The sequence below is a fragment of the Carassius auratus genome, chromosome 37 (genome assembly GCF_003368295.1).
Source record: "Carassius auratus strain Wakin chromosome 37, ASM336829v1, whole genome shotgun sequence".
Classification (NCBI taxonomy): Eukaryota; Metazoa; Chordata; class Actinopteri; order Cypriniformes; family Cyprinidae; genus Carassius; species Carassius auratus.
This window is the reverse complement of record NC_039279.1, coordinates 784,566-810,362: the sequence shown is the minus strand read 5'-3', so window position 1 is coordinate 810,362 and position 25,797 is coordinate 784,566. Positions and strand designations below refer to the sequence as shown.

The following is a 25,797-nucleotide window of genomic DNA, read 5'->3' as shown; positions in this document are numbered from 1 at the left end:
CAAAATAATAAAATTATTGTTTTATAATGTTATTATATGCAAATGAATAGCATAAAGATTTACAGAAATTAAGATTCTCTTGTTGTTTTCCACAGATAAAATTACAGCACACAGTGTGGACTGACCCGAGGGTGAGTAATTGACAGAATTGTATTTTTTGGAAGAATTATTATTGAGTGAAATTTTTTTATATTAGAAATATCATTCTAAAAAGGTTGGTAATGGCAGTAAAATTGATTTTTTTTTATAATGAAAATATAAAAACAAAAATAAAAACAAAATAAAAACAGCTGTAGGCAAATATAACAAAAACACACCAACATATAACACACCATGAAGTTCAGCAGCGGCGGTGTAGTTCCACTGTTGGCCACCGGATGTCGCTGCACGCGCGGCAGCGGAAGTGACCTCACGTGCAGTGTTTACACACTCTTTCACAGCTGATAGAGAGACTGTGCTCTTGTAGCTGTGTCAGGACGCGATGATTGACCACAGATGCCCCGAGAGAGGGACATTCAGGAGATCCATCGAACCAAGAATCTGATGTTTAACGTGAGTGAAGCGCAGCATGAAAACACTCTCATGCATCTGAAAAATCACACTAATATCAGTGAGGAATTTATATTCAGCTTAATTCTGTGTTTTATTCTCTTTTTTATTGCTGTGATAGGTTGATGAGTGGGAAAGACAGATGTTAGTCATTTGGTGTCCGTTTATTTGCATATGTATACCGGCACACTGCATATTTACCCAATTTATTCATTTTTAACATTTTGTGTTATGATTATACAGACCCTAATTTAATAATCTTGGTCAGCTTCGGTTATATATAAAAAAGAAGAAGCACAGAACAGTTTTAAAATATTTTTTTTTTCCGCGGAAAAATATAGTTAATTTAACCTGGTTAAACAACATTTCGTATTAAATGCTTTCTAGCTCACTAGGTTTTGTTTGTTGAAAGGGTGTAACGTTAATCGTTCCTGTTCGGCAAGTACAGGGTCCTTTTCCTTATCAACAATCTTCTCTGTATCTATTGATTAAAGTCCTAAGTGTAAAGAGATATAAAGGCTCATAATACTGTTACTGCAGAGTTGTGTGTAACACGTTACACCATAACTGTTGTGAGAAATATATGCGTTTTATGTGTATGTACATAAGTGTTCAGTAAAATATATCTAAGAAGAACCGATGTGCAAGTCTCGCGTGGTTTCTGATAACTAACATTACACGCGTTACATCGTGACTCCTTAGTGTATTCTTATGACTTGGCAATGTAATGCATTGCATTTTGATTTAAGTCATTTGATTACAGTTACTAATCAAAATAAAATTACGGTACAAATGCAGTGTTAAAAAAAAAAAAAATTTTTAAATCATGTCAGTATGCCCTTGAGTTGTAGAACGTTTAGAACCATAACCCTAACAATAAAAAACATTTAAAGTTGTTTTCGCTATTATCAGGAAAAGCTGCTGTCTCATTTTTATGTAATTTGTCAGTCAATATTAAATTACAGAAATAACGGAGTTATTTCGCGTTGCCTGAGAGAGGGCGTGGCTAACGGTGGGCGGGGTTACGAATTGGGCGTGGTCACAACTGTGAAAGTGAAGGAGAGGGGGTTCAGCGAAAAATCGGCAGCTGTCAGCAGGAAGTGGCTGTCACTGGCAGCAGGAAGTGGCTGCCAATAAAACCGGATGGCAGCTGTCGCTAATACCCGGAAATTGGAGGAGGCTGCCGGCGGCAACAAGACAAATAAATAATTATATACACTTATGATTATGTTTAATACTTTTTTAAATAAGTATAAAGGTCAGTATTGTATATTGTTTAATTTAAAATATTGATCAAATATAAACAAAGAAATAAGATCATTTTGCTAAACGTTAATTTCCAGCTGAATGTTTATGCATGCATGTATCATTGTTTGTGTGAAATAAAACAATTTATATTTATATACGAGAGTGGCACTTACTGGGTGTATGTTGTATATTTATTATAGGCTATATATACAAATGACTGAAAAGAGAGAAGTCTCAGAGACCTTTATTTAAAATCATAATTTGCGGTTATATTTGTAGTATTTCAAGAAACTACTATATATATATATATATATAGTATAAAGTAGCGGTTAAATTTGTAACTGGGTTAGTAAGTTGTCAAAGTCAGTGCTTTACAATGTAAACCGTATAAAATATATCCAGTAAGCAAGCAGACTAAAATTTCAATCAGAATCACTAACAACAATCCGGAGGTATTTTCAAGACTCTTAGATCAGAACTGATGAGGTATACAGTTACTTCAACAGCATCTTGCACCAATCACTGTAAAACCCAGGGTGGATGTGCATCTCCCCTCATTTTCCTCTTGCAACATGGTCAAGTCAAGCATCGTTTATTTATATAGTGCTTTTAATAATACAGATCAAAGCAAAGCAACTTTACAGTATTAAATAGGAAAATAGTGTGTCAGTCAATAATGCAGAAGGACATTAGTAAACTCAGTTTGTAGTCAGTTTAAAAGGCAGTTTATCATTCAATTCAGTGATGTCATCCTTCAGCTCGGTTCAGTTTAAATGGTATCTGTGGAATAATTTGCAATCATGTCAATGATATCACTGTAAATGAAGTGACCACAACGAAGCAAGCCAGAGGCGACAAGGAACCAAAACTCCACCAATGACAAAATGGAGAAAAAACAAGGTCTTTACAGGGGATCTGTATCTGGGGCTCTAGTTGTCCTGGTCTCCGCTGTCTTTCAGGGCTGTAGAGGTCCTTTCTAGGTGCGATCCACCATCTGGTCTGGATACGTACTCGATCCGCGTGACTGCAGTGACCTTCGAATAAGAAAGAAACAGATTAATATAATTGAAGATGTTAATATCTATACGATGTTTGATAGGGAGCCAGTACAGGGTTTACAGAACTGGGCTAATCCGGTCATACTTCCTGATTCTAGGAAGAACTGTAGCTGCTGCATTTTATTATTCATAAGAAAATGGTGACTTTAATACCTAAATTGCTTTATTAACAGTAGACATGCATGCACAGCCATATTAATGATTATTCCCATTGCATCTTGTCATCATGTACAGAGCAATGATTACATTTTCATGCATAATTTGCACACCTGGTAAGCAGTTGTTGTAAACCTCGTCGCAGTGTCTGCAGGGTGTACATTTTGTTGAATTCCTGACATGGCTTAGACTTATTCTCCATTTTGTTCCACCTGTATATTGAGATGAGGAGCATGAAAACAGCATTATTACAAAGATAAACATTCAGACATGGCAACTGAGGAATGTAATGTTATGGCACCTTTTTAAACCTCTAATCAAATATGTAAAAGAAGATACTCAGTCAAGCCAGCTGGATTGTGCCCTCTTTCGAAAGGAGTCTGTATACAGTACAGCAGACTTCTGAATTTGGAACAAACCAAAGACGGACTTAGTAATGTAGCATCACCCCTCCTCCAGGATCACGTAAAGAAGAATTTTCAACAGGACAGCATCTGGCAACTATTGGGCATTACAAAAAAAAAAAAGGTGTCAGTGCCATGGTTTTGTCTCAAGATGCACATCAGTAATGTTTTTTTTTTTTTTTTTTTCTAAATGCATGTTTACAAAAGCTACTTCAATGTTCTAAATTTAACTACAGCCTAATCCTGGCTTAATCCAAGCCCTGTCTGTGAAACTAGACCTAAAAGTTATAAGGAATTATGAACCGGTCCATTATATTTTGTATAGATAATAAAAAAAATAAATAAAAAAATTGTTTTGCATTCACATGCTTACAACTTCTGCACATGCATAGTATTAGAGAAAACACACCTCAATAGTGCAAAAAAAAAAAATAAATAAATAAATACTTTTAAGACCTCTTAAGTTAATGTATATCACACAATCTCCTGAAAGACTTAACATGCAAAAATATATGGTTAGTGTTGCAAATTTATCTTCTATCATTCCAGTCAAACAACATTCTTTTATATTATTCAATAGACTGTTAACACGCTAACAAAGGTTAATATTTAATGGTACGTCAAACGTAATTTGAAGTTAATGGTAGGCCCCTAACAAGGTACACAAACAACGTTGCTACCACTAATTAGATTTCATTGAACAATTAAATCAAAGTAGGCACCAAGTCTACCAAGTCGTTCACCAAGATAACAATTAAAATCAAACTTACAACGCAAAAAAACAGTAATTACTCCGATGACCAATTTCTGAACTTACCGTTTGATCAATCGGAACCATTACTGAAGCGTTTGGGTGCAGTTATATCTGATTGGTTGCGCCCACGTTGGTCGATACTGATTGGCTCCCACCGAATGGCAGGTCCCGCCTACCATCCGGCTGCGAGTTACTGCCTTCCGGCTGTCAGTTACTGCCTTCCGGCTGTCAATGGCAGCCACTTCCTGCTGCCAGCTGCCGATTTTTTATCTGAACCCCTGCTGAAGTGAAGTTTGGTGACCCATATTCAGAATTCGTGCTCTGCATTTTAACCCACCCAACCCAAGTCAAACTCTCTAACCACTAGGCCACGACTTCCCCAAACTGATTATTTTAATGGCCAAAACTACATATTTTAAAATTCGACTTTGTTTGAGTGAATTATTAGCTTGACTTATTAGTCTTAACTGCAAGGATGCTTTATAATTAGACTTTATCATTTATTGTCAGCCTGTTTTCATCGTGAAAAAAAACCCCCAACTAAATTCAAACTTTTATTCAGAATGAGGAATGAGATGAATTTGGTTAATAAAACAACATCAGTGACCGCTGCTTTAGTGACTACATTTCAGTGAAGGTCATTTTCTGACGTTTAAATATGATGATTACTATCTACTTAATTATTTTTTAAAATATGCAAAGTCTGATACAGAGATGCACATGTTCAGACGTGATTTCACTTGCATCTCATGTCATCTAAATCACTGTTTTGCATGAATTAAATGCTTTATTTCAGCTTCCTTTTGGGGAGAAATTGACTATAAAGTAACAGTGCTGTCATGAGACTGATGCAAAGCTCTTGATTCTGAGTGTTAATGAATGAATTGGTTCCCGGCCAAATAATCAAACACAGATGCACAGATGAGATTCAGTGCTTCAGATTCGTAGTAGTGTACAATCTTGAGACCTTGTTTCTGTTTTCTGTCTTCAGTTTCTGTGAGAGGATGCGCAAGCGAGAGATGGCCGGGAACGTCCGGCTCTGGACCCCGAAGCACGTGGGCCGCTGGCTGCGTGACGAGGGCTTCTGCGATTACGTGGATCTGCTGTGTAACAAACACCGTCTGGACGGATCCAGCCTGCTGACGCTGAGCGAGTACGACCTGCGCTCTCCTCCGCTGGAGCTCAAGGTCCTGGGAGACATCAAACGGCTGATGGTTTCTCTCCGGAAGCTGCAGAAGCAGAACGCTGATGTGTTAGAGGAGCTCGGTCTGTCCTACGACGGACACTCGCCTCAGAACTGCTCAGGTTTGTGGAGTCGCTGGTTTTAGCAGCATTTATATTAGAGAGCAGGACTTGTTCTTAACCCTCAGGCCCTCTTTGGTCATTTTTGAATGAAAAAATGTATATGTTAATGATGTTTAAAAAATCTTTGCTTCTTTGGAATGAGATGACACTTAGTGACTTTTAGCATTTTAGCATTATGAACACACAAAAAAATCAAGGAGATGATTCGGATATGTTAAGGGGTCACACTTGACTTCTTCGTGGTCAAAAGTGACCGACATAGGAAATGAATGGAAAAAAAAGAAAAAAAAAAGTTTTATTAAATTAATTACATTGAATATAAAATATCAGTTAATTACAAAATGTTTGTATAAAGTATCTAAATGCAAACCTAAAAAAAATGAAGAAATTATGTCTAAAACCAACAGGAATCCAAAAGACTCTGTATATATCTATATAAGGTGCTAATATAGGAATTTACGCAACGTTTACGCAACGTTTACGCAACGTTTTCATGCCTCCAGATGACCCAGTTCTCACTTCAAAATTTGTTCTTTTAAATGCATTCACTCTATTGTTATGTGAAATATTGCATTTATTAAAAAATAAATAAATAAATAAATAAATAAATGCAACATATATATATTAATTCTAATATAGAAAATAGCTCCTTAAAATTTTATAAATATTGCATAGTATCATAAAATTCCCTTAAAATCATAAATAATAATTGAAAAATACTATTAGATTTTTTGTAGAATTTTATGTTGGAAAATATATAAGATTGATTTTCCTGAAAGAAAAAATAAAAGAAAACATTTCAAGGCCAGAGGGTAACACTAGGGATGTAACGAAGCACCCATAGTTTGTTTAAAATTGATACAAATATGTGACGATTCAAGTCTGGACATATGTTAAACGAATCATGATATAATGAGGTTTAAGTGAAAGTTTCTCTGAGGGCAACTGATGGTATTTTCTGTTCATTTTGCCACTGTATTATTCTCATTAAAGTAGTGTTTATAAGCACAGCTGCTGCTCCATAAGCGCCACCTGCTGGCTGAGGGTGAATATGCGTCTCAATGAACCCGTCTGCTGTTTTAGTTTCGTGCAGGTATGATTTATGTAGTATGGTTCACAAAACTAAAGTCAGATATTCAGTTTTTACTTCAAATTTCGAAATTATGCTACTAATTTAAATCAAAAACTGCTCTTGCTACATGTTTGAAGCATCTTTGTTTGGATCGTGGTTCAAATGCAGTGGTTAAGTTAAATGGAAAGAGCACAGGCAAAGCCTTAGTTTATTTATAAAAGAGATTTATTTTATTTGTCTTATTTAGTTTAACTTCATTGAATGTTGTTTTATCTGACTTTTCCATCTCTTGTTATCTGTTTACTATGCAGAGTGAAGTGTGATTCAGCTGTAGTGTGTGTGTTTGGTGTGATTCAGCTGTAGTGTGTGTGTGTTTGGTTCAGGTGTAGTGTGTGTGTTTCAGCTGGAGTGGACTGGCTGTGTAACGGTGAATCTGTGCGTGATTGCGATGCCGTGTTGGACGCGTTGAGCGCTGATCAGTATCATCAATACAACAATGGCAAATACAAGCAGCAGCCGCGGAGACTGGACCCTGAGTACTGGAAGACCATCATCAGCTCCGTCTACGTGGTGTTCGTCTTCGGCTTCACGTCCTTCATCATGGTGATCGTCCACGAGCGAGTGCCAGACATGAGGACGTACCCGCCGCTGCCGGACATCTTCCTGGACAGGTGATTCGATCCAAAAATACAGTAAAAACTGTAAAATTGTGAAATATTATTTCAGTTTGATTTAGCTGTTCTCAATGGGAATATCTATTAAACTCTAATTTAATTCTGTGATGCTCCGCTGTATTTTCAGCATCATTCCTCCAGTCTTCAGTGTCACATGATCTTCAGAAATCATGAAAATATGATGATTTACTGCTCAAGAAACATTTCTGATTATTAGCACTGAAGAAAACAGTCGTACTGCACGATATTTTTATGGAATCTGTGATGCATTTTAATTTTCAGGATTCACAGATGAACAGAAAGTTTAAAAGAACAGCGTTTATTTTAAATATAAATAACTTGTAACATTATAAATGTCTTTAATGTAGGGGTATATATCGATTAACATCAGAATTGTTGTTTTAACTTTTTATTGCGCATTTAGAGTGCATTCTTTCACTGCGTGATTCGGTCTGTGAAAATGCATTTAGAAAGATCACAGAAGTCAAGATATAGGGCAGAAAATGTATAGATTTATATCATTTCATGTAGTTAAAATCACACGAAAAGTAGTTTTGTTTTTTTTTTACTCCAAAGATCAGCATGATTACAAATGTGATCTTGATTTTATACAACAGTTCAGTAAATCTTAAATTAATATTAAGAGACTTACGTTTTTTGCTCTATTACAGCTACAAAAATAATTCCAAACTTTTCTGTGTCTCTGAGCAATTTGACAATGTTTCGTTCCTGAATTAATCAAATATTTACATGATTCGGTTCAGTTGCAATTAATCACTTATTAACAGTGACTTGCTGCCACCTACTGGTTTTAATTGCACATTAAAAGTATCTTTCCATTTTTTTTATAAATTATCTCAAATATCATTATTCACAGTTTTATGTTTAAAATATCAAAACATTATTTATGCATGTGTAACTGCAGGTTAAATCATTTCATGTCCATCTGAGGTGCTTTAAACAGTGAGTAAATACATCGAAATGCCACTTCAGACGCAGCTTCTGTGTTTCCTCTGCATTGCAAAGATGAATTTTGTTTAAACTTATTTTATTTGCTCGGTAACAGACTTATTATTCTAACTGACTAATTAAATGTAAGAATTTGACTTAAAAGATAATGCACACTTTTAGAAAAAATGGCTTTATAAAGGTAATCATAACTGGAAAAGATTAATTTCTGTCACAGAATATGAAGATTAGTGGTTTTAATGCATTCTTGCTGAACTAAAGTATTCATTTCTTCAAAAATGACTGCAAGATCACATTTTCGAAAAGTTGCATAAAGTCAGCTAGCGATTTAAGCTAGCGTTTTCCATGAAAAATGTGTATAAGATGGTTGTGAACTGCACATATGAACCACTTTAAGACATTACAGGCATTTTTCTAATGCAGTGTTGTAGAGCTTTTGTGTTTCTCACATGACAAGCACTGTTTGTATAACATGCATGAGGTTCAAGGCTGTGTTTCCCAAAAGAGTCATAACACAATTTGCACCAGTTCTGTACAATCAGCTCACGAAGCTTCTGGGAGACGCAGCCCAGATCAGATCAGTCACTGATAGTTTCACATTTCTGTTAGGATTCTGCTTCGGAAGCTGCTTTAATGTGGTTTAAACATGGGTGGTTAAATTACAATTATTAAAAAAAAAAAGATAAAAAATCTACTAAAAATAAATGCCATTAGAGAACTGTAATGCACCTTTAGATGATAAAATTTTAAATATCTTTTAAGATTTTTAACTTTTAATATATTTTAAATTACCATATTTTTCAGACTATAAGTCGCATTCATTTAGAACCAAGAACCAAGAGAAAACATTACCGTCTCCAGCCGCGAGAGGGCGCTATATTCTGCTCAGTGTAGACTACAGGAGAACTGAGCAGCATAGAGCGCCCTCTTGCAGCTGGAGAAGGTAATGTTTTCTATTGGTTAATTTCTCTTGGTTCATTTCTCTCAGTTCATGTCAAATTAATTTTGATAAATAAGTCGCACCTGACTATAAGTCGCAGGACCAGTCAAACTGTGAAAAAAAGTGCGACTTATAGTCCGGTAAATACGGTATATAAAAATTTCAGGTGTGTCTACAAGTGAATATTTTAGGTTTGGCTGACAAAAATGTTTTGGAATGCTTGCTCTAATTACATTAAAATCACATTTTGAAGCCATTTTCAATAGAAATATAAAGATGCCTGGTTTGAGTCGTGCTCTAACACCCTGAACTAAAAGACTACAACTCATTCAATGCATGATTAATTTTTGTAGGTTTCTGGCATTCTAACTAAAACTAAACCGCTCTGGAGGTGAGCTGTACCCATTAGACATCTGAATGCTTTGGTGTTTGCTGTTGATGATAACTTTCTCCGTCACACACCACAGGAAGTCGTTAAAGTTCACCACCGAAGATGAGCACGAAAACACAAAATAACATCATCAATCACCATCTGTTTGGAGGAGGTTCATGTTTTGCTTTCTTTTTAACCTTTCGCCCGCTTCTCTTCTCCCTCCAGTGTACCCAGAATCCCTTGGGCTTTTGCGATGGCTGAGGCGTGTGGCGTGATCCTCTGTTCTGTTTGGCTGCTAGTTCTGCTGCTTCATAAACACAGGTAACAAACACACACATATGCCCATATGTATAATATAGTTTATGCATATAGAATTATAAAGATTTTGCATGTAACTGTTTTGCATAAAATACTAAAATCCTGCTTTCGAGACATCAAGACGATGAACAAACATTTTAATACAGCTTTAAAGTTTTTATTCATCTGTACATTACAGTGTGTCCTGTATAATTATTTTTCTGGGCAAAATATAATGACTATCATGCATTTTTTTTAATAAGTTCTGGTCAGAATAAGTATGTTGTTTCATTTTCACATAAATAGATCTGACACGCTGAATGATTATTTCACCCATATTTTATTTGAAACATTAAAGTGGACACTTCACTTTCATTTATATGCTTTCTGTGTATATCATAAAGTCACTTTTGTAAATTTAATTGGATGCAAAAGCCACAATCTTTTCGTCTTTGACTCATACACAGTTTTCAGGAGTCTTAAAATTATCATTTTTTTCTTCTTCGGCATAAATATCACTTTTTAGTGTGTTTTTCTTGCCCAAATAAAGCATTTCCAACAGTGGCGCAGTTGAAAGTTATTTCAGAAGTGAAGTAAGTTATTACACTTCAATGAAAGATTATGAAGACAAACGTTTTTCTCCTGTAGAAATATATTATATATATATTAGTGTTGAATGATGTCAGATGTTGTTTCTGTCAGGTCCATCCTGTTGAGGCGCTTGTGTAGTCTCATGGGGACGGTCTTCATGCTGCGCTGCGTCACCATGTTTGTGACGTCTCTCTCTGTCCCGGGGCAACACCTGCAGTGCACTGGGAAGGTACGGACATCACACACACACACACACACACACACACCAACACACACACACACACATACACACACACACACACGTTTGTTTTTGTGTAAAGTGTGTTCATCCCATAGCTGTAATGGTTTTTATTCTGTAGAAACTGTATATTCTATGTCCCTTCACCAACCCTACACCTAACCCTAACCCTCACAGGAAACTTTGTGCATTTTTACTTTCTCAAAAAAACTCATTCTGTATGATTTATAAGTGTTTTGAAAAATGGGGACATGGGTTATGTGCTCATAAGTCACCCTCTCCTTGTAATACCTGTGTCATACCCATGTCATTATACACACACACACACACACAACTCTGATCCAAAACCTAGTGAAGTACATGATTATTCTGAAAGTAAGGCTGCATAAGGATTTTAGGACTCTTGAGGACAATTTTTTTGCATTTAAGGACTTTTGGGGGGGGGCACTTAAATACTTTGATTCCCCTTGAGATTTAAATTATTAGTTCTTAGAAAAAAAAAGAATAATACTTAATAAATAAATAAATATATATATATAATTTTTTTTAAGATTATCTAATTTATTTTTAATTGTTATGATTTAATATTATCTTTCATATCTTTGTTTTTTTTTTTTTTTTTTTTTTAACATTGTTTTCATTATTACAAATTTCCCCAAAATTATTATTTTTAAGCATATTTCGTAATTTTTTATTTTCTTGATGGTTACTTCAATGAGGTTAAAAATGCATAAACCAAAACAACCACTTTTACCATAATGTTTATACACCTGACAGTTTTATTTGCAGCAATATTTCTTTTTTTACAACCTGGATTGGATGCCAAAAATATTTATAAAACTTGTTTGTTCAGTACCAAAATGTATAGATAAAAAATAAATAGTAAAAAAAAAACATTGACTCATTTTCTCAAATATTTTATGCTCATTAGGCTACAATATGTGTGCAAAAATGCAAATGCATATAATTGCCATAATGTTTTATTTAGAGTAATATTTCTTATTTTTTAATTAAAGTATGACGTAGACAAAATGAGAAAAATGTAGATTAAATATATTGTAAAAAAAAAAAAAGTTAATTAAAAAAGGACTGTTTTTCTCCAATATTTGTGTGCTGTGTATTTTTATACCAAGAGCTCATGTTTCATTACACGCTGTCTCTGTGTGTATTGATGTGTGTGTGTGTGTGTGTGTGTGTGTGTGTGTGTGTGTGTGTGTGTGTGTGTGTGTCAGATATACGGAGACGTGTGGGCGAAGCTGCAGCGAGCCGTGGCCATATGGAGCGGCTTCGGCATGACGCTCACCGGAGTGCAGACGTGTGGAGATTACATGTTCAGCGGACACACCGTCGTCCTCACCATACTCAACTTCTTCGTCACTGAGTGTAAGTTCACACACACCGGTTGCTGTTGTCTTCTGAGCGTGGTGTTTGAGATCCTCCCTCCGTCTGCAGACACGCCGCGCAGCTGGAACTTCATCCACACGCTCTCCTGGGTCCTCAACCTGTTCGGCATCTTCTTCATCCTGGCAGCGCACGAGCACTACTCCATCGACGTCTTCATCGCCTTCTACATCACCACCAGACTCTTCCTGTACTACCACACGCTGGCCAACACTCGAGCCTATCAGCAGAGCCGCCGCGCACGCATCTGGTTCCCCATGTTCTCCTTCTTCGAGTGCAACGTTAACGGACCTGTTCCTAACGAGTACTGCTGGCCGTTCACTCGACCCGCCTTCCTCAGACGCATCATCGGCTGATGCTCCACAGATGCCAGGATGTAGAGGAGACCAAACCCTCTCTGACAACACACACACTCTCACTCGCTCTCACACACACACTCACACACTCTCACTCGCTCTCACACACACACTAACACACTCTCACTCGCTCTCACACACACTCACACACACACACACACACACTCTCACTCGCTATCACACACACACACACACACACACACACACACTCTCTCTCTCTCTCCCTGACTCACACACACACACACACTCTCACTCCCTCACTCACACACACACACACACACACGCACACTCTTACACACTCTCTCTCTCTCACACACACACACACACACACACACACTCTCTCTCCCTCACTCACACACACACACACTCTCTCGCACACTCTTACACACTCACTCTCACACACACAAACACACACACACACACACACTCACTTAAAAACACACAAACACACACACTCACTCACTCAAAAACACACACAGACACACACACTCTCACTCTCACACACACACACACACACACACACACACTGTCTCTCTTTCTCACACACACACACACAGACACACACTGTCTCTCTTTCTTTCACACTCACACACACTCTTACACTCACACACACACTCTCACACACTCTTACACACACACACACACACACACACTCTTACACACACACACACACACACACACACTCTCACACACACACTCTCTCACACACACTCTCTCACTCACACACACACACACACACACACACTCACTCTCTCACACACACACACACACACACACACTCCACATGTTTTCCAGTAGCTGTCCGTATTGTCTCATTTGGAAACATTTCAGTTTTTTATTTAATGTCAAACTAAAACAACTAAACTGGAACCGTGGAAGTCTTGCTGTTCCTGTTGACTGGGAATCCTGACGTTTTCAATTCCTCTGAAGACATTTCAGATTTCTAGCATTTTAACGACACCGACACGATCAATCTTTGAAGCAATATGAAACCTCTTACTGTTCTTTTAAAAGGGTTTGTGTTAAACCAGATGGTTTTAGTGGAATTAAAGTCTTATTGCCATTTATTTTTGCTATTTTCACAGTGCAGATTTTATTTGGCCAGTATTAGTGTCCATAAGGAAAGACAAAGTGAAAATACTGTGTTTAAGACTTAAATTTGTCCTCTGTATTTCAGTAAATCTCACAAAATCTGTCATTTCAAAGATATATACCTAATACATATTTTGTGTATATATAGTACATATATTTTTTTATCATTAATATTATTATTAATTTGACATTCTCATTGTTTAATAAAAATACAATGCATACATTAAAACCAAAACAAGTGATGTTTAAATATTTTAAATTGTAAATGATCTTTATTTAAGAGTGAAGTATGACCGTGACAGGTTTTGTGAGACTCATGCTCTGATTTTTCATTGTTAATAATGAGTATATTGTAAAAGAAATCTTGCCAAACTCTGGAAAGATGAAGAGGAGTTTTTCAGCATCATTCCCGTTGCCAATGACCTTTGACATGAGACTCTGTCTTTATACGAACATCGATGTCCTGATCTGTGTTCAGATTGACTGTACATGACGGTCTCGAGGCTGTTAAAGGTACTTTTTGAATGTTTACCAAAAAAAAAAAAAGATCAAACTGTCCTCATCTTGCTTCATGTCTTCTTGGATGTTTAAAGGGTGTTTTTGTGCTGATCAAGACTTTGGGATTTGAATCTAGTGTATGTCTAGATCTCTCTTTGAGCTCAGAGAAGTGACGGACCTCACGTGTGTTTAATGGAGATGTACAGGATCTTATTTTTTACTGTGTATAATAATGTTGATTGCTCAATCCTCTTCTGAGAATGAGTGGATATTGTGTTTGACTGGATATAGATGGGATTTTGGATGCTCTGGAATGGTTTAACTTGCTCATCATCAACAATAAAATTAGTAGAGATTAAACTGAAATCAGAAAAGATGAGTTTCTGTCAACAAACAAATAATAGTAGTAATAATAATAATGATTAAAATGAGCATTAAAGCTAGTCTTTGGATCCTGATCACCCCGTTCAAAAATTTAAAAAGCAGCTTAATTTTTTTAATGCATAAAAATACAATTTAAACTGTGGGAAATTCATAATATAAAAATGTGTAAAATAACATTTTAATTTTTTTACGATCTTTCAAAAATATACATAATTCTTAATTTTAATCCATTTTCATTATTTTGTTTTGTATTCATGTAGTTTTATTTATGTTTAATCTGATTTTTATGTTTTTACACTGTTTCTTTTCTCCTAACACTTCCTTGTAGCCCCCTGAATAATAATAAAGTAAATATTATATAAATATAATTGAAAACAAATGTCAGACTTTGTCTATTTTTAAATTAGTTATTAATAATAATAATAATAATAATAATAATAGTAATAATTGTTGTTATTATTAAAAACATTTACACTAATAATAAACGTCAATACAATTATTTAGTTTTTACATGTTTTCCTGAGCTCTCCGTCGCGGTCCTGTATCCGGTCAACTTCATTTTCTCCTCAGCTGCAACCACGAGCCATGACAAATTTATCTAAATGTCCGATATGTATGTATGAATACAAAATTATCAAATCAGAAATTTATTTTTATATACTCTTAAATAATCCAGTCGGAGCTGCAGGTTATGTCATTTGAGTCAGGCATTTGTCGGGGCGGGGTTTAGGGGTCCTGATGCTGCTGTGTTTTTAGCGGTAGCCTGTAACGCGACGCGACGCGTGAGTCTCGTTCATCTGTCGCCGGTTTCTCTGCGCTCCGGTTCCGTTCACGGGTTCGAGCCGTGCTCACCGGTTAGTGACGTTCAGACCTTTGAATCTCTTCTGTATCTGTGTTTGCTGATGTGAGACTGGGCTTTAAAGTGAACATTTAAGGCGCTCCAGGCCACACCGAACCGAGCCGAAGCAGCTAAAACTATTAACATTATAGAAAATCAGTTTTTTTCAGGTTTGAATATTGTCCTTTTGTGTTATTTCACTAATAAATCAAACACATCGACATTAATTTTAATATTATATATTATATATTAAATGCTGGACTTTGCGTATTTCAAATTAGTTAATAATTATTATATATATATATATATATATATATATATATATATATATATATATATATATATATATATATATATATATATATATATGCACACACAAACACATTATTATTATTATAAAAGTAATTATTATACATTTTAAATAAATAAATTTTTAGAAAATGAGTGACAGCAGAAGTTCTCCTCGTGTTATTTTATGTAGTACATTGTTTATATGAAACATATTTATATTTGATTAAAAAAGTTCAGGTCAGAAAAAAAGGTCAGAGGTTTGATCACATGACTAAAAGTGAAAGTAAAAGCCTGCGCTCTCAAACACAGACGATTACAGTCACTGTTTTATGGTGTTTGCAGATATAATGGCTGTTCCTCCAGCGTACGCAGACCTGGGGAAGGCTGCAAAGGACATCTTCAACAAGGGCTACGGTAACACACTTCACTCCCTCGCCTCTGCAGAAAACACGCATCTCAAACATGCATGTTGTTGTATTAAATGTTCACGTGTGTGTGTGCGTGTGTGTGTGTTTCTGAATGCTGAAGGTTTTGGGACGGTGAAGCTTGATGTCAAAACCAAGTCTGCTAACGGAGTGGTACATGCTTTTTTCTTAACTACTTTTATAATTCACATTTTCTTTGTGAAATGCATCCATGCATAGTATTTTAACAGGGTTTCTGTGGATCTTCCACAAGTTAAGGTCTTAAAACAGAACAAAAAGTCTTAAATTCATAAAGTCATGGCAATAATGTTGCATGAACTGCAAAAAAAAAAATTATTAATTTTTGTGTTGTTTTTCAAGTGCAGATATTTAAATATTACACATTTTTTATGTTTTTTTTGTTGTTGTTGTTGTTGTTTTGTTTTTTGCTACAAATAAAAAAATATATATGGTTTTATTTTTTTTATTGGTTTTACATTAAAAAATGAGTAACTTGAAATAAACTTATACAATAAACTTATAAAAATAAATAAATTTTAAACTGAAATACAAATTACTAAAAACTATATAGGCATATTTATAAAAAAATAAAACTGACAAAAACCCATTCAAACAAAACCAAAAACTACAATTAAAATGAAAAATATAATATAAAATAAAAACTATAATACTATCTAAATTTTTTTGGAATTACATTTGAGAGCATGTTAATGTATTGTGCTCTTAAAAAGGTCTTCTCCTCAAGCCTGCAGAAACCCTGTTGAAAGCAAACATCTGGTTTGCTGTTCCTGGATTTGCTCAGAGGTCATCGAGGCCACGCTTGCTGGTGTATAATATAATGAAGCCTCTACTTTCAGGAGTTTAAAACATGTGGCACATCTAACATGGACTCAAACAAGGTCAGCGGGAACCTGGAGACCAAGTATAAATGGGCCGAGTACGGACTGACCTTCACTGAGAAGTGGAGCACGGACAACACACTGGGCACCGAGATCACCGTCGAGGACCAGGTGCGGGAAAAATAACTTCTTCATCATTCCTACAGTCATGGAGATTTCCTGACCTGGAAAAGTAAATCCTAAGGGTTTAAGAGTATTTAAACTGTATGAGTATATATACATTCCCAGTCAGAGTTTTGAAATAATTAAGAATTTTTTAAAGACTTCTCTTCTGTTCACAAGCACTGCATTTATTTGTTAAAAAAATACAGTAAAATACTGAAATATTATTACAATTTAAAATAGCTATTTTCTGTTTGAATATATATTCAACTTTAATTTATTTCTGTGATGTGCTGCTGTATTTTCAGCATCATTACTCCAGTCTTCAGTATATCATTCTAATATCATGAATGCATTTCTTATTATCGTCAATATTTTAGCTAAAATGCTTTTCAAAAGCATTAACAAATCATAATTATTCCAAACTTTTGTGTAGCAGTGTTTGTTGCTAAATCTGTATTTCTTTCAGCTGGAAATCACTCCTTGCAGATGTTTTAAACATTAATGGATTATTTTCCTTTTCACATTTAATCATTAGCGAATTCAAATTAAGTGTTTAAAATTAATATGTTACCATCTGGGGTGCCTTAGCAATCAATTGTTTATTTATTATTATTAATATTTAAATATTATTATTAATATTTGTAGTAATGTAAATAATAAGTCATTAATGATATATTTATTTATTAAATGAAATTGTGTATTTATAACTTGTAAGGATGTGTTGTTATTATTATTAACCATTTGCTTTTAAGAAGCAAAAAATAAGGCGAATAATATACGTTGCATTTTGTCATGTTTTGTGTTTCTCAGATCACCAAAGGACTGAAGCTGACCTTTGACACGACCTTCTCACCAAACTCTGGGTACGATGACTTCCTGTAAACATCAGATCAGATGAGGAGCTCTCTGAGGGTTATTTGTTGTTGTTGTAACAGTAAGAAGAGTGGAAAGGTGAAGACGGCGTATAAGCGTGAATACGCGAACGTAGGCTGTGATGTGGATTTCGACTTCGCCGGTCCTGCCGTCCACGGCTCTGCGGTGCTGGGATACGAGGGCTGGCTCGCCGGATACCAGATGACCTTTGACACCGCCAAGTCCAAGATGACCCGCAGCAACTTCGCCATCGGATACAAGACCGGAGACTTCCAGCTGCACACCAATGTGTAAGAGATTTTACTTAATATTGATTCTATTGGTCGAGCGATATATCGGCCGATATTTGGCATTTTTCAGTCATCGGCATCGACCGATCATTTTTCTGCTGCCTGCAAACCAATGTGTAAGAGATGTTTCAGAAACCTTACTTAATATTGATTCTATTGGTCGAGCGATATATCGGCCGATATTTGTCATTTTTCAGTTATCGGCATCGACCGATAATTTTTCTGCTGCCTGCAAACCAATGTGTAAGAGATGTTTCAGAAACCTTACTTGCATTTAATCATTTTTTACATTGATTTACTTAATATCGATTGTAGTAGTCGAGCAATATATCGGCCGATATTTGTCATTTTTCAGTTATCGGCATCGACCGATAATTTTTCTGCTGCCTGCACATGAATGTGTAAGAGATGTTTCAGAAACCTTACTTACATTTAATAATTTTTTACATTGATTTACTTAATATTGATTCTAGTAGTCGAGCGATATATCGGCCGATATTTGTCATTTTTCAATTATCTGCATCAACCGATAATTTTTCTGCTGGTTGCACACCAATGTGTAAGAGATGTTTCAGAAACCATACATAAGATTGATTCTAGTGGTGTAGATATATATATATCGCTCGATATATATCGCAGATAATTTTTCTGCTTTGTGTTCGAGACGGGACTTTTATTTTGACAGCTGAAGCCTATTAGTAATAGAAAGGCAAACATTATAATACTTTCTCGTTTGCCGTCAGCATTAAGCAAAAACACATTTATATAATTTAAATCAACATTTAATTTCACAAACCTTGCAAACTTAAGTCGAATCCAGCTGTGAAGTGTTTTTTTATCTGGCGTGATTGCATGTACTCTGCATGACGGTTGGTGAATTTAATATGAAAATTATTATTATTATAAATATTGTTTAGTACTATTGCTATTATTATTATTTTATAATTAATGTATGTAGTATATATATATATATATATATATATATATATATATACAGTATTGTTCAAAATAATAGCAGTACAATGTGACTAACCAGAATAATCAAGGTTTTTCGTGTATTTTTTTATTGCTACGTGGCAAACAAGTTACCAGTAGGTTCAGTAGATTGTCAGAAAACAAATGAGACCCAGCATTCATGATAGGCACGCTCTTAAGGCTGTGCAATTGGGCAATTAGTTGAATTAGTTGAAAGGGGTGTGTTCAAAAAAATTAAATTAATAATAAATTAATAAGCAACCATTATTTTTGTTAATTATTATTATAATTATTTATTAACAGTAATGATGATAATAATTACAATTATTATTTACAATAATAAATACAACTATTTATTTGTGGATTTTTTCTAGTATCTTACTGACACACAGCCTGTGTTGATTGTAAATGTATCATTACTCGGTGCAGCAGTCTTTTGAAGCCCAGTGTGTTTCTCTCTGTGTGTCGCAGGAACGATGGCACAGAGTTTGGCGGCTCCATCTATCAGAAAGTGAGTGATGATCTGGAGACGGCGGTGAATCTGGCCTGGACCGCCGGTAATAACAGCACACGCTTGGGGATCGCTGCCAAATACATGCTGGACTCCAGCTCCTCCGTTAGTGTGAGTTTGACTGTGATCCACCTGAACACATCACTGTCATATCAATTGAGTTCAGCTTCACCAGACCACGACTACAGTGTCTCTACTTCTGCCTAATCTCACTTCTACCTTTGACTGTTTTGTTGGTTGGTGTAACAGTAAGAGTTATAGTTATGTATCTTCTGTATCTACCCAAAATGACGTGATTATATACTGTTATTATTTTATAAAATTGGTCATGCTGCCCACCTCTGATTTGTAAGACTACGATAGGAGTGTCTTTCTGTCAGTGAGATGCGTCAGTCATTTAACAGGATCTGTGTTTGTCTCTCAGGCTAAAGTGAATAATGCCAGTCTGGTTGGGATCGGCTACACTCAGACCCTCAGACCAGGCGAGTGTTGAACCCTTTTTGGATTATTTTATTTATTTATTTATTTTGATTATTATTTTATTTCATATAAAATACTTATTTTTATTTTTATTTATTTTTATTTTGTTTTATATTTTTTTGCTTTGTAAAATACTTTTTTGTTTTGTTTAAAATATTAGTGTGGTTCCAGAGCCCAAGCTGTGCGTTGAGGTGAGCCCGACTATCTCTAGTCGGTACCTCTCGACCTCCCGCACAAGCTCAGGCTCCTTCCCCGCCAACGAGGTGACATTCCACGTCCCTAAAGCCAGATTCCGTGTCCAGAGATCGGGTCGTCGGGGGTCTCGCCTTCGACTGTCGCCCGATCCTCTATGCACCGGCCCCTTACGCTCCCTCCTGCAGGTGGTGAGCCCACAGGAGGGCGGCCCCACGTCACTCCTTCGGGCTAAGCCCGGCCGGACCCCATGGGGGAAGGCCCGGCCACCAGGCGCTCGCATACGGGCCCCAACCCCGGGCCTAACCACACTTCTTGAGAGAGGCTGGACTCTCTACCACTCTGGAGTTGCCCATGGTGAGAGGCGGAGGGCAGGAGTGGGTTTGCTAATAGCCCCCCAGCTCAGCCGCCATGTGTTGGAGTTTACCCCGGTGAACGAGAGGGTCGCTTCCCTGCGCCTTCGAGTCGGGGATAGGTCTCTCACTGTCGTTTGTGCCTACGGGCCGAACGGCAGTGCGGACTACCCGGCCTTCTTGGAGTCTCTGGGAGGGGTGCTGGAAAGTGCTCCGACTGGAGACTCCGTAGTTCTACTGGGGGACTTCAACGCTCACGTGGGCAGTGACAGTGACACCTGGAGGGGCGTGATTGGGAGGAACGGCCCCCCTGACCTGAATCCGAGCGGTGTTCTGTTATTGGATTTCTGTGCTAACCACGGTTTGTCCATAACGAACACCATGTTCAAGCATAAGGGTGTCCACCAGTGCACGTGGCACCAGGACACCCTTGGCCGGAGGTCGATGATCGACTTTGTGGTCGTGTCATCAGACCTTCGGTCATATGTCTTGGACACTCGGGTGAAGAGAGGGGCGGAGCTGTCAACTGATCACCACCTGGTGGTGAGTTGGATCCGATGGCGGGGGAGGAAGCTGGACAGACTCGGCAGACCCAAACGTACTGTGAGGGTCTGTTGGGAACGTTTGGCCGAGCCCCCTGTCAGAGAGATCTTCAACTCCCACCTCCGGCAGAGCTTCGACCGGATCCCGAGGGAGTCTGGAGATATTGAGTCCGAGTGGACCATGTTTTCCACCTCCATTGTCGCTGCGGCTGCTCGGAGCTGTGGCCGTAAGGTCTCCGGTGCCTGTCGAGGCGGCAATCCCCGAACCCGGTGGTGGACACCGGAAGTAAGGGATGCTGTCAAGCTGAAGAAGGAGTCCTATCGGGCCTGGATGGCTTGTGGGACTCCGGAGGCAGCTGACGGGTACCGGCAGGCCAAGCGGACTGCAGCCCGGGTAGTCGTGGAGGCAAAAACTCGGGCCTGGGAGGAGTTCGGTGAGGCCATGGAGAAGGACTATCGGTTGGCCTCGAAGAGATTCTGGCAAACTGTTCGACGCCTCAGGAGGGGGAAGCAGTGCCCTACCAACACTGTTTACAGTAGAGATGGGCACCTGTTGACCTCAACTGGGGATATCGTCGGGCGGTGGAAGGAATACTTCGAGGATCTTCTCAATCCCACCGACTTGTGTTCCGTTGAGGAAGCAGTGGCTGGGGACTCGGAGGGGCACTCGTCCATCACCCGGGCTGAAGTCATCGAGGTAGTTAAAAAGCTCCTCGGTGGCAAGGCACCGGGGGTGGACGAGATCCGCCCCGAGTACCTCAAGTCTCTGGATGTTGTGGGGCTGTCTTGGCTGGCACGCCTCTGCAACATCGCATGGCGGTTGGGGACAGTACCTCTGGACTGGCAGACCGGGGTGGTGGTCCCTCTTTTCAAGAAGGGGGACCGGAGAGTGTGTTCCAACTATAGGGGGATCACACTTCTCAGCCTCCCTGGAAAAGTCTATGCCAGGGTACTGGAGAGGAGAATTCGGCCGATAGTGGAACCTCGGATCCAGGAGGAACAGTGTGGTTTTCGTCCCGGTCGTGGAACACTGGACCAGCTCTATACCCTTTCCAGGGTGCTGGAGGGTTCATGGGAGTTTGCCCAACCAGTCCACATGTGTTTTGTGGACTTGGAGAAGGCATTCGACCGTGTTCCTCGCGACATCCTGTGGAGGGTGCTCCGGGAGTATGGGGTCGGCGGCTCCCTACTTAGGGCTGTTCGGTCCCTGTACGACCGGAGCAAGAGCTTGGTTCGCATTGCCGGCAGTAAGTCAGACCTGTTCCCGGTGCATGTTGGACTCCGGCAGGGCTGCCCTTTGTCACCGGTTCTGTTCATAATTTTTATGGACAGAATTTCTAGGCGCAGCCAAGGGCCGGAAAGTGTCCGGTTTGGGGACCATACGATTTCGTCACTGCTTTTTGCGGATGATGTTGTCGTGTTGGCATCCTCAGACCAGGACCTTCAGCGTGCATTGGGACGGTTTGCAGCCGAGTGTGAATCGGCTGGGATGAGAATCAGCACCTCCAAGTCCGAGGCCATGGTTCTCAGTCGGAAAAGGGTGGATTGCCCACTTCAGGTTGGTGGAGAGTTCCTGCCTCAAGTGGAGGAGTTCAGGTATCTTGGAGTCTTGTTCACGAGTGAGGGAAGGATGGAACGTGAGATTGACAGACGGATCGGTGCAGCTTCTGCAGTAATGCGGTCGCTGTACCGGTCTGTCGTGGTGAAGAAGGAGCTGAGCTGTAAGGCAAAGCTCTCGATTTACCGGTCAATCTACGTTCCTACTCTCACCTATGGTCATGAGCTGTGGGTCATGACCGAAAGGACAAGATCCCGGATACAGGCGGCCGAAATGAGCTTTCTCCGTCGGGTGGCTGGGCGCTCCCTTAGAGATAGGGTGAGAAGCTCGGTCACTCGGGAGGAGCTCAGAGTAGAGCCGTTGCTCCTCCACATCGAGAGGAGCCAGCTGAGGTGGCTCGGGCATCTATTTCGGATGCCTCCTGGACGCCTTCCCAGGGAGGTGTTCCAGGCACGTCTCACCGGGAGGAGGCCCCGGGGAAGACCTAGGACACGCTGGAGGGACTATGTCTCCCGGCTGGCCTGGGAACGCCTCGGGGTCCCCCCGGAAGAGCTGGAGGAAGTGGCTAGGGAGAGGGAAGTCTGGGCGTCTCTGCTTAGACTGTTGCCCCCGCGACCCGGCCCCGGATAAGCGGAAGATGATGGATGGATGGATGGATTAAAATATTAGTTTTTTTTTGTATGTTATTTTATTTTATTATTTCATTTTATTAACATTTTTGTTTTTTATATATTTCTTAATTTATTATTATTTTTTGTAATTACTGTTTATATATTTTTGTATTATTTTTTAAATATTTTTATTTATTACTATTACTTTTTATTTAGTTTGTATTTTTTTGCTTTGTAAATTTTTTGTTTGTTTGTTTAGTTTAAAATATTAGTTTTTTCTTTTGTATGTTTTATTTTTTATTTATTTTTATTTTATATTATTTATTTTTATTTTATTTTGTTTATTTTGTAATTACTGTCTTTATATATTTGTTATAAAATATTTAGATTTATCTTTATTTTAGTGTTTTATTTTATTTAGATTTAGTTTGAACTGTTTTATTTCCATCTTTTATTTCTCTTTATTTAGTTGACCCGAACATTGTACATTAATAAAACATTCCTGTAAATCTATTTCATTTAAAAAAATATTTTATTATAACATTATATAAATATGTATAAAACTGGAAGAACAGATGTAATTCATCCTTCCTTTTTTTGTACTGTTATATGTTGCTTTAATATTTTAAAAAATATTTTATTTTTTTATTATAAGCTGTAGGGTTAGCATGTAAGCGCAGCAGCAATGCTTTTTTTTTCTGTGCAACCTGGAACATTAATATATAGGTAAATCTCACAAAATTAAGCCATGGCCATGTCCCATTTCACTCAAAACCTTCTAATTTCTTCCCATTTGATTCTGGTGTGAAATGTGAGCTGAACGTGAGTTTGCATGAGTTTGACTCCTGATGCGTCGCTTGTGTCTGATGCAAAACCGCTCGTGTGTGTGTGTGTGTGTGTGTGTGTGTGTGTGTCCAGGAGTGAAGCTGACTCTTTCTGCCCTGGTTGATGGAAAGAACATCAACGCTGGAGGCCATAAACTGGGTCTGGGTCTGGAGCTGGAGGCGTAACGCCCGTCTCGTTGTGTTCCTCACGAGATCATCAGAAAACAGTCTGAAATCTCCACACACTGAACCCAAACCTTGCACCTCCTCTTATTTATTTGCAGCACTAACATCACTGTCAATATTTCTCTCCAAACCACCGCTTTCAATCCGTACGTGCATTTTCTTAGGAATACGTAACCTATAATAATGTAAATTATTATAATTGACTCATCCTCGTGTTGTTGCAAACCTTTATTTTGCTGTATCTAAATATTTATGCAGCTCAACAACAGTGACCACGACTGACAAAGAAGCACACACTATAAAATAATCCACACAATTTGAGCACTACATACAAAGCTTTATGGGAGCAACATGTGACTTTATATCCTTTTTCCCAGACTGTGTAAAACTAAGCAGGTTCGGATCACCATCAGTTGAATGTTTAATCGTGCTGCTGCTGTCTAGTGATGTTCAGACGCTTTTCTTCTGGTAGTTCGGCTTTAATCGTCCTCCTCTCTCTGTATTCAAGCTTTATGGTGTTCAAACGGGTTCTTTCGGCATGAGATGTTGTTTCCAGACAGATTAGGGACACGAGACGCTTCTCTTCTGTATGTCCACCTTTGCAATAAAGTCCTAAAACTGGAATCTTTGTGTTTTATGAACTATATTAAAATCTGAGGATGCAAAAAAAAATCTAAATATTGAGAAAATCATCTTTAAAGTTGTACAAATTAATTCTTAGCAATGCATATCACTAATCAAAAATAGGAGGAAATTTACAAAATATCTTCATGGAACACGATCTTTGTTTAATGTCCTAATGATTTTTGGCATAAAAGAAAAATCAATAATTTTGACCCATGCAATGTTTTTTTCTATTGCTACAAATCAACCCCAGAGACTCAAGACTGCTTTTTGTGACACACATTAGCATACAAATAAAAGTGCATGTCTGCATATTATTTGCAAAAGGAGTTTAAAAATGTTTACTTTCAAACTAGAAAAATTCAAAACATGTATTTACTGAAAACATTTGTACCACAGATATATATACAGTGCATAAACAATATTTTTTATAAACAATCAATAGTTGAACAATTTAATACAAAACTTAAAATGATGCATATGCATACAACTCTGGGTTCACCACTCGACCGCTCCACAAAACCTAGGGGTCAGATATTTGAGTTTTAAAAGAAATTAAAACATTATATGGAGCAAAAGTGATCGCAAATACATTTCTAATGCTAGAAAAGATTTCGGTGTCAAATTTCAAACTTTCTGTGAATTCTGAAAAATAAAATGCATCACAGTTTCTACAAAAATATCGTGCAGCACAACTGTTTTCAATACAGATAATAATCAGAAATGTTTCTTGAGCGGTAAATCATCAGACACTGAAGACTGGAGGAATGATGCTGGAAATACAGCGGAGCATCACAGAAATAAATTACACTTTAACACAGATTCACACAGAAAACAGCTGTTTTAAATTTAAATAATATT

At 37.8% G+C, this 25,797-nt stretch overlaps 2 protein-coding genes across 2 annotated transcripts; both read left to right on the top strand.

The window, feature by feature from the left end:
- The first annotated feature begins 108 nt into the window (after positions 1-108).
- LOC113055806 (sphingomyelin synthase-related protein 1-like) lies at positions 109-12,550 on the top strand. The gene is made up of 8 exons (XM_026222170.1): positions 109-131; positions 441-552; positions 5,161-5,474; positions 6,950-7,217; positions 9,728-9,823; positions 10,502-10,619; positions 11,861-12,011; positions 12,081-12,550. Exons 3-8 carry the CDS (start codon positions 5,174-5,176, stop codon positions 12,383-12,385), a joined length of 1,239 nt encoding a protein of 412 aa, XP_026077955.1. The 5' UTR covers positions 109-131; positions 441-552; positions 5,161-5,173; the 3' UTR covers positions 12,386-12,550.
- Positions 12,551-15,058: 2,508 nt separating this feature from the next.
- On the top strand, positions 15,059-24,936 carry LOC113055817 (voltage-dependent anion-selective channel protein 2). Its single transcript, XM_026222185.1, has 9 exons — positions 15,059-15,213; positions 15,831-15,902; positions 16,017-16,066; positions 16,771-16,923; positions 17,728-17,780; positions 17,853-18,080; positions 19,527-19,677; positions 19,991-20,048; positions 24,221-24,936. The coding sequence occupies exons 2-9, from the start codon at positions 15,836-15,838 to the stop codon at positions 24,310-24,312; spliced, it is 852 nt and encodes a 283-aa protein (XP_026077970.1). The 5' UTR covers positions 15,059-15,213; positions 15,831-15,835; the 3' UTR covers positions 24,313-24,936.
- Positions 24,937-25,797: the final 861 nt, after the last annotated feature.

Excerpts from the sequence above, each read along its gene's own strand:
- LOC113055806 (XM_026222170.1), top strand. The coding sequence starts at position 5,174 with ATGCGCAAGCGAGAGATGGCCGGGAACGTCCGGCTCTGGACCCCGAAG. Across the intron at positions 7,218-9,727 it reads CCGGACATCTTCCTGGACAG|TGTACCCAGAATCCCTTGGG; the intron begins GTGATTCGATCC and ends TTCTCCCTCCAG. Across the intron at positions 12,012-12,080 it reads CAACTTCTTCGTCACTGAGT|ACACGCCGCGCAGCTGGAAC; the intron begins GTAAGTTCACAC and ends CTCCGTCTGCAG.
- LOC113055817 (XM_026222185.1), top strand. The coding sequence starts at position 15,836 with ATGGCTGTTCCTCCAGCGTACGCAGACCTGGGGAAGGCTGCAAAGGAC. Across the intron at positions 19,678-19,990 it reads ACTCCAGCTCCTCCGTTAGT|GCTAAAGTGAATAATGCCAG; the intron begins GTGAGTTTGACT and ends TTTGTCTCTCAG. Across the intron at positions 20,049-24,220 it reads CACTCAGACCCTCAGACCAG|GAGTGAAGCTGACTCTTTCT; the intron begins GCGAGTGTTGAA and ends GTGTGTGTCCAG.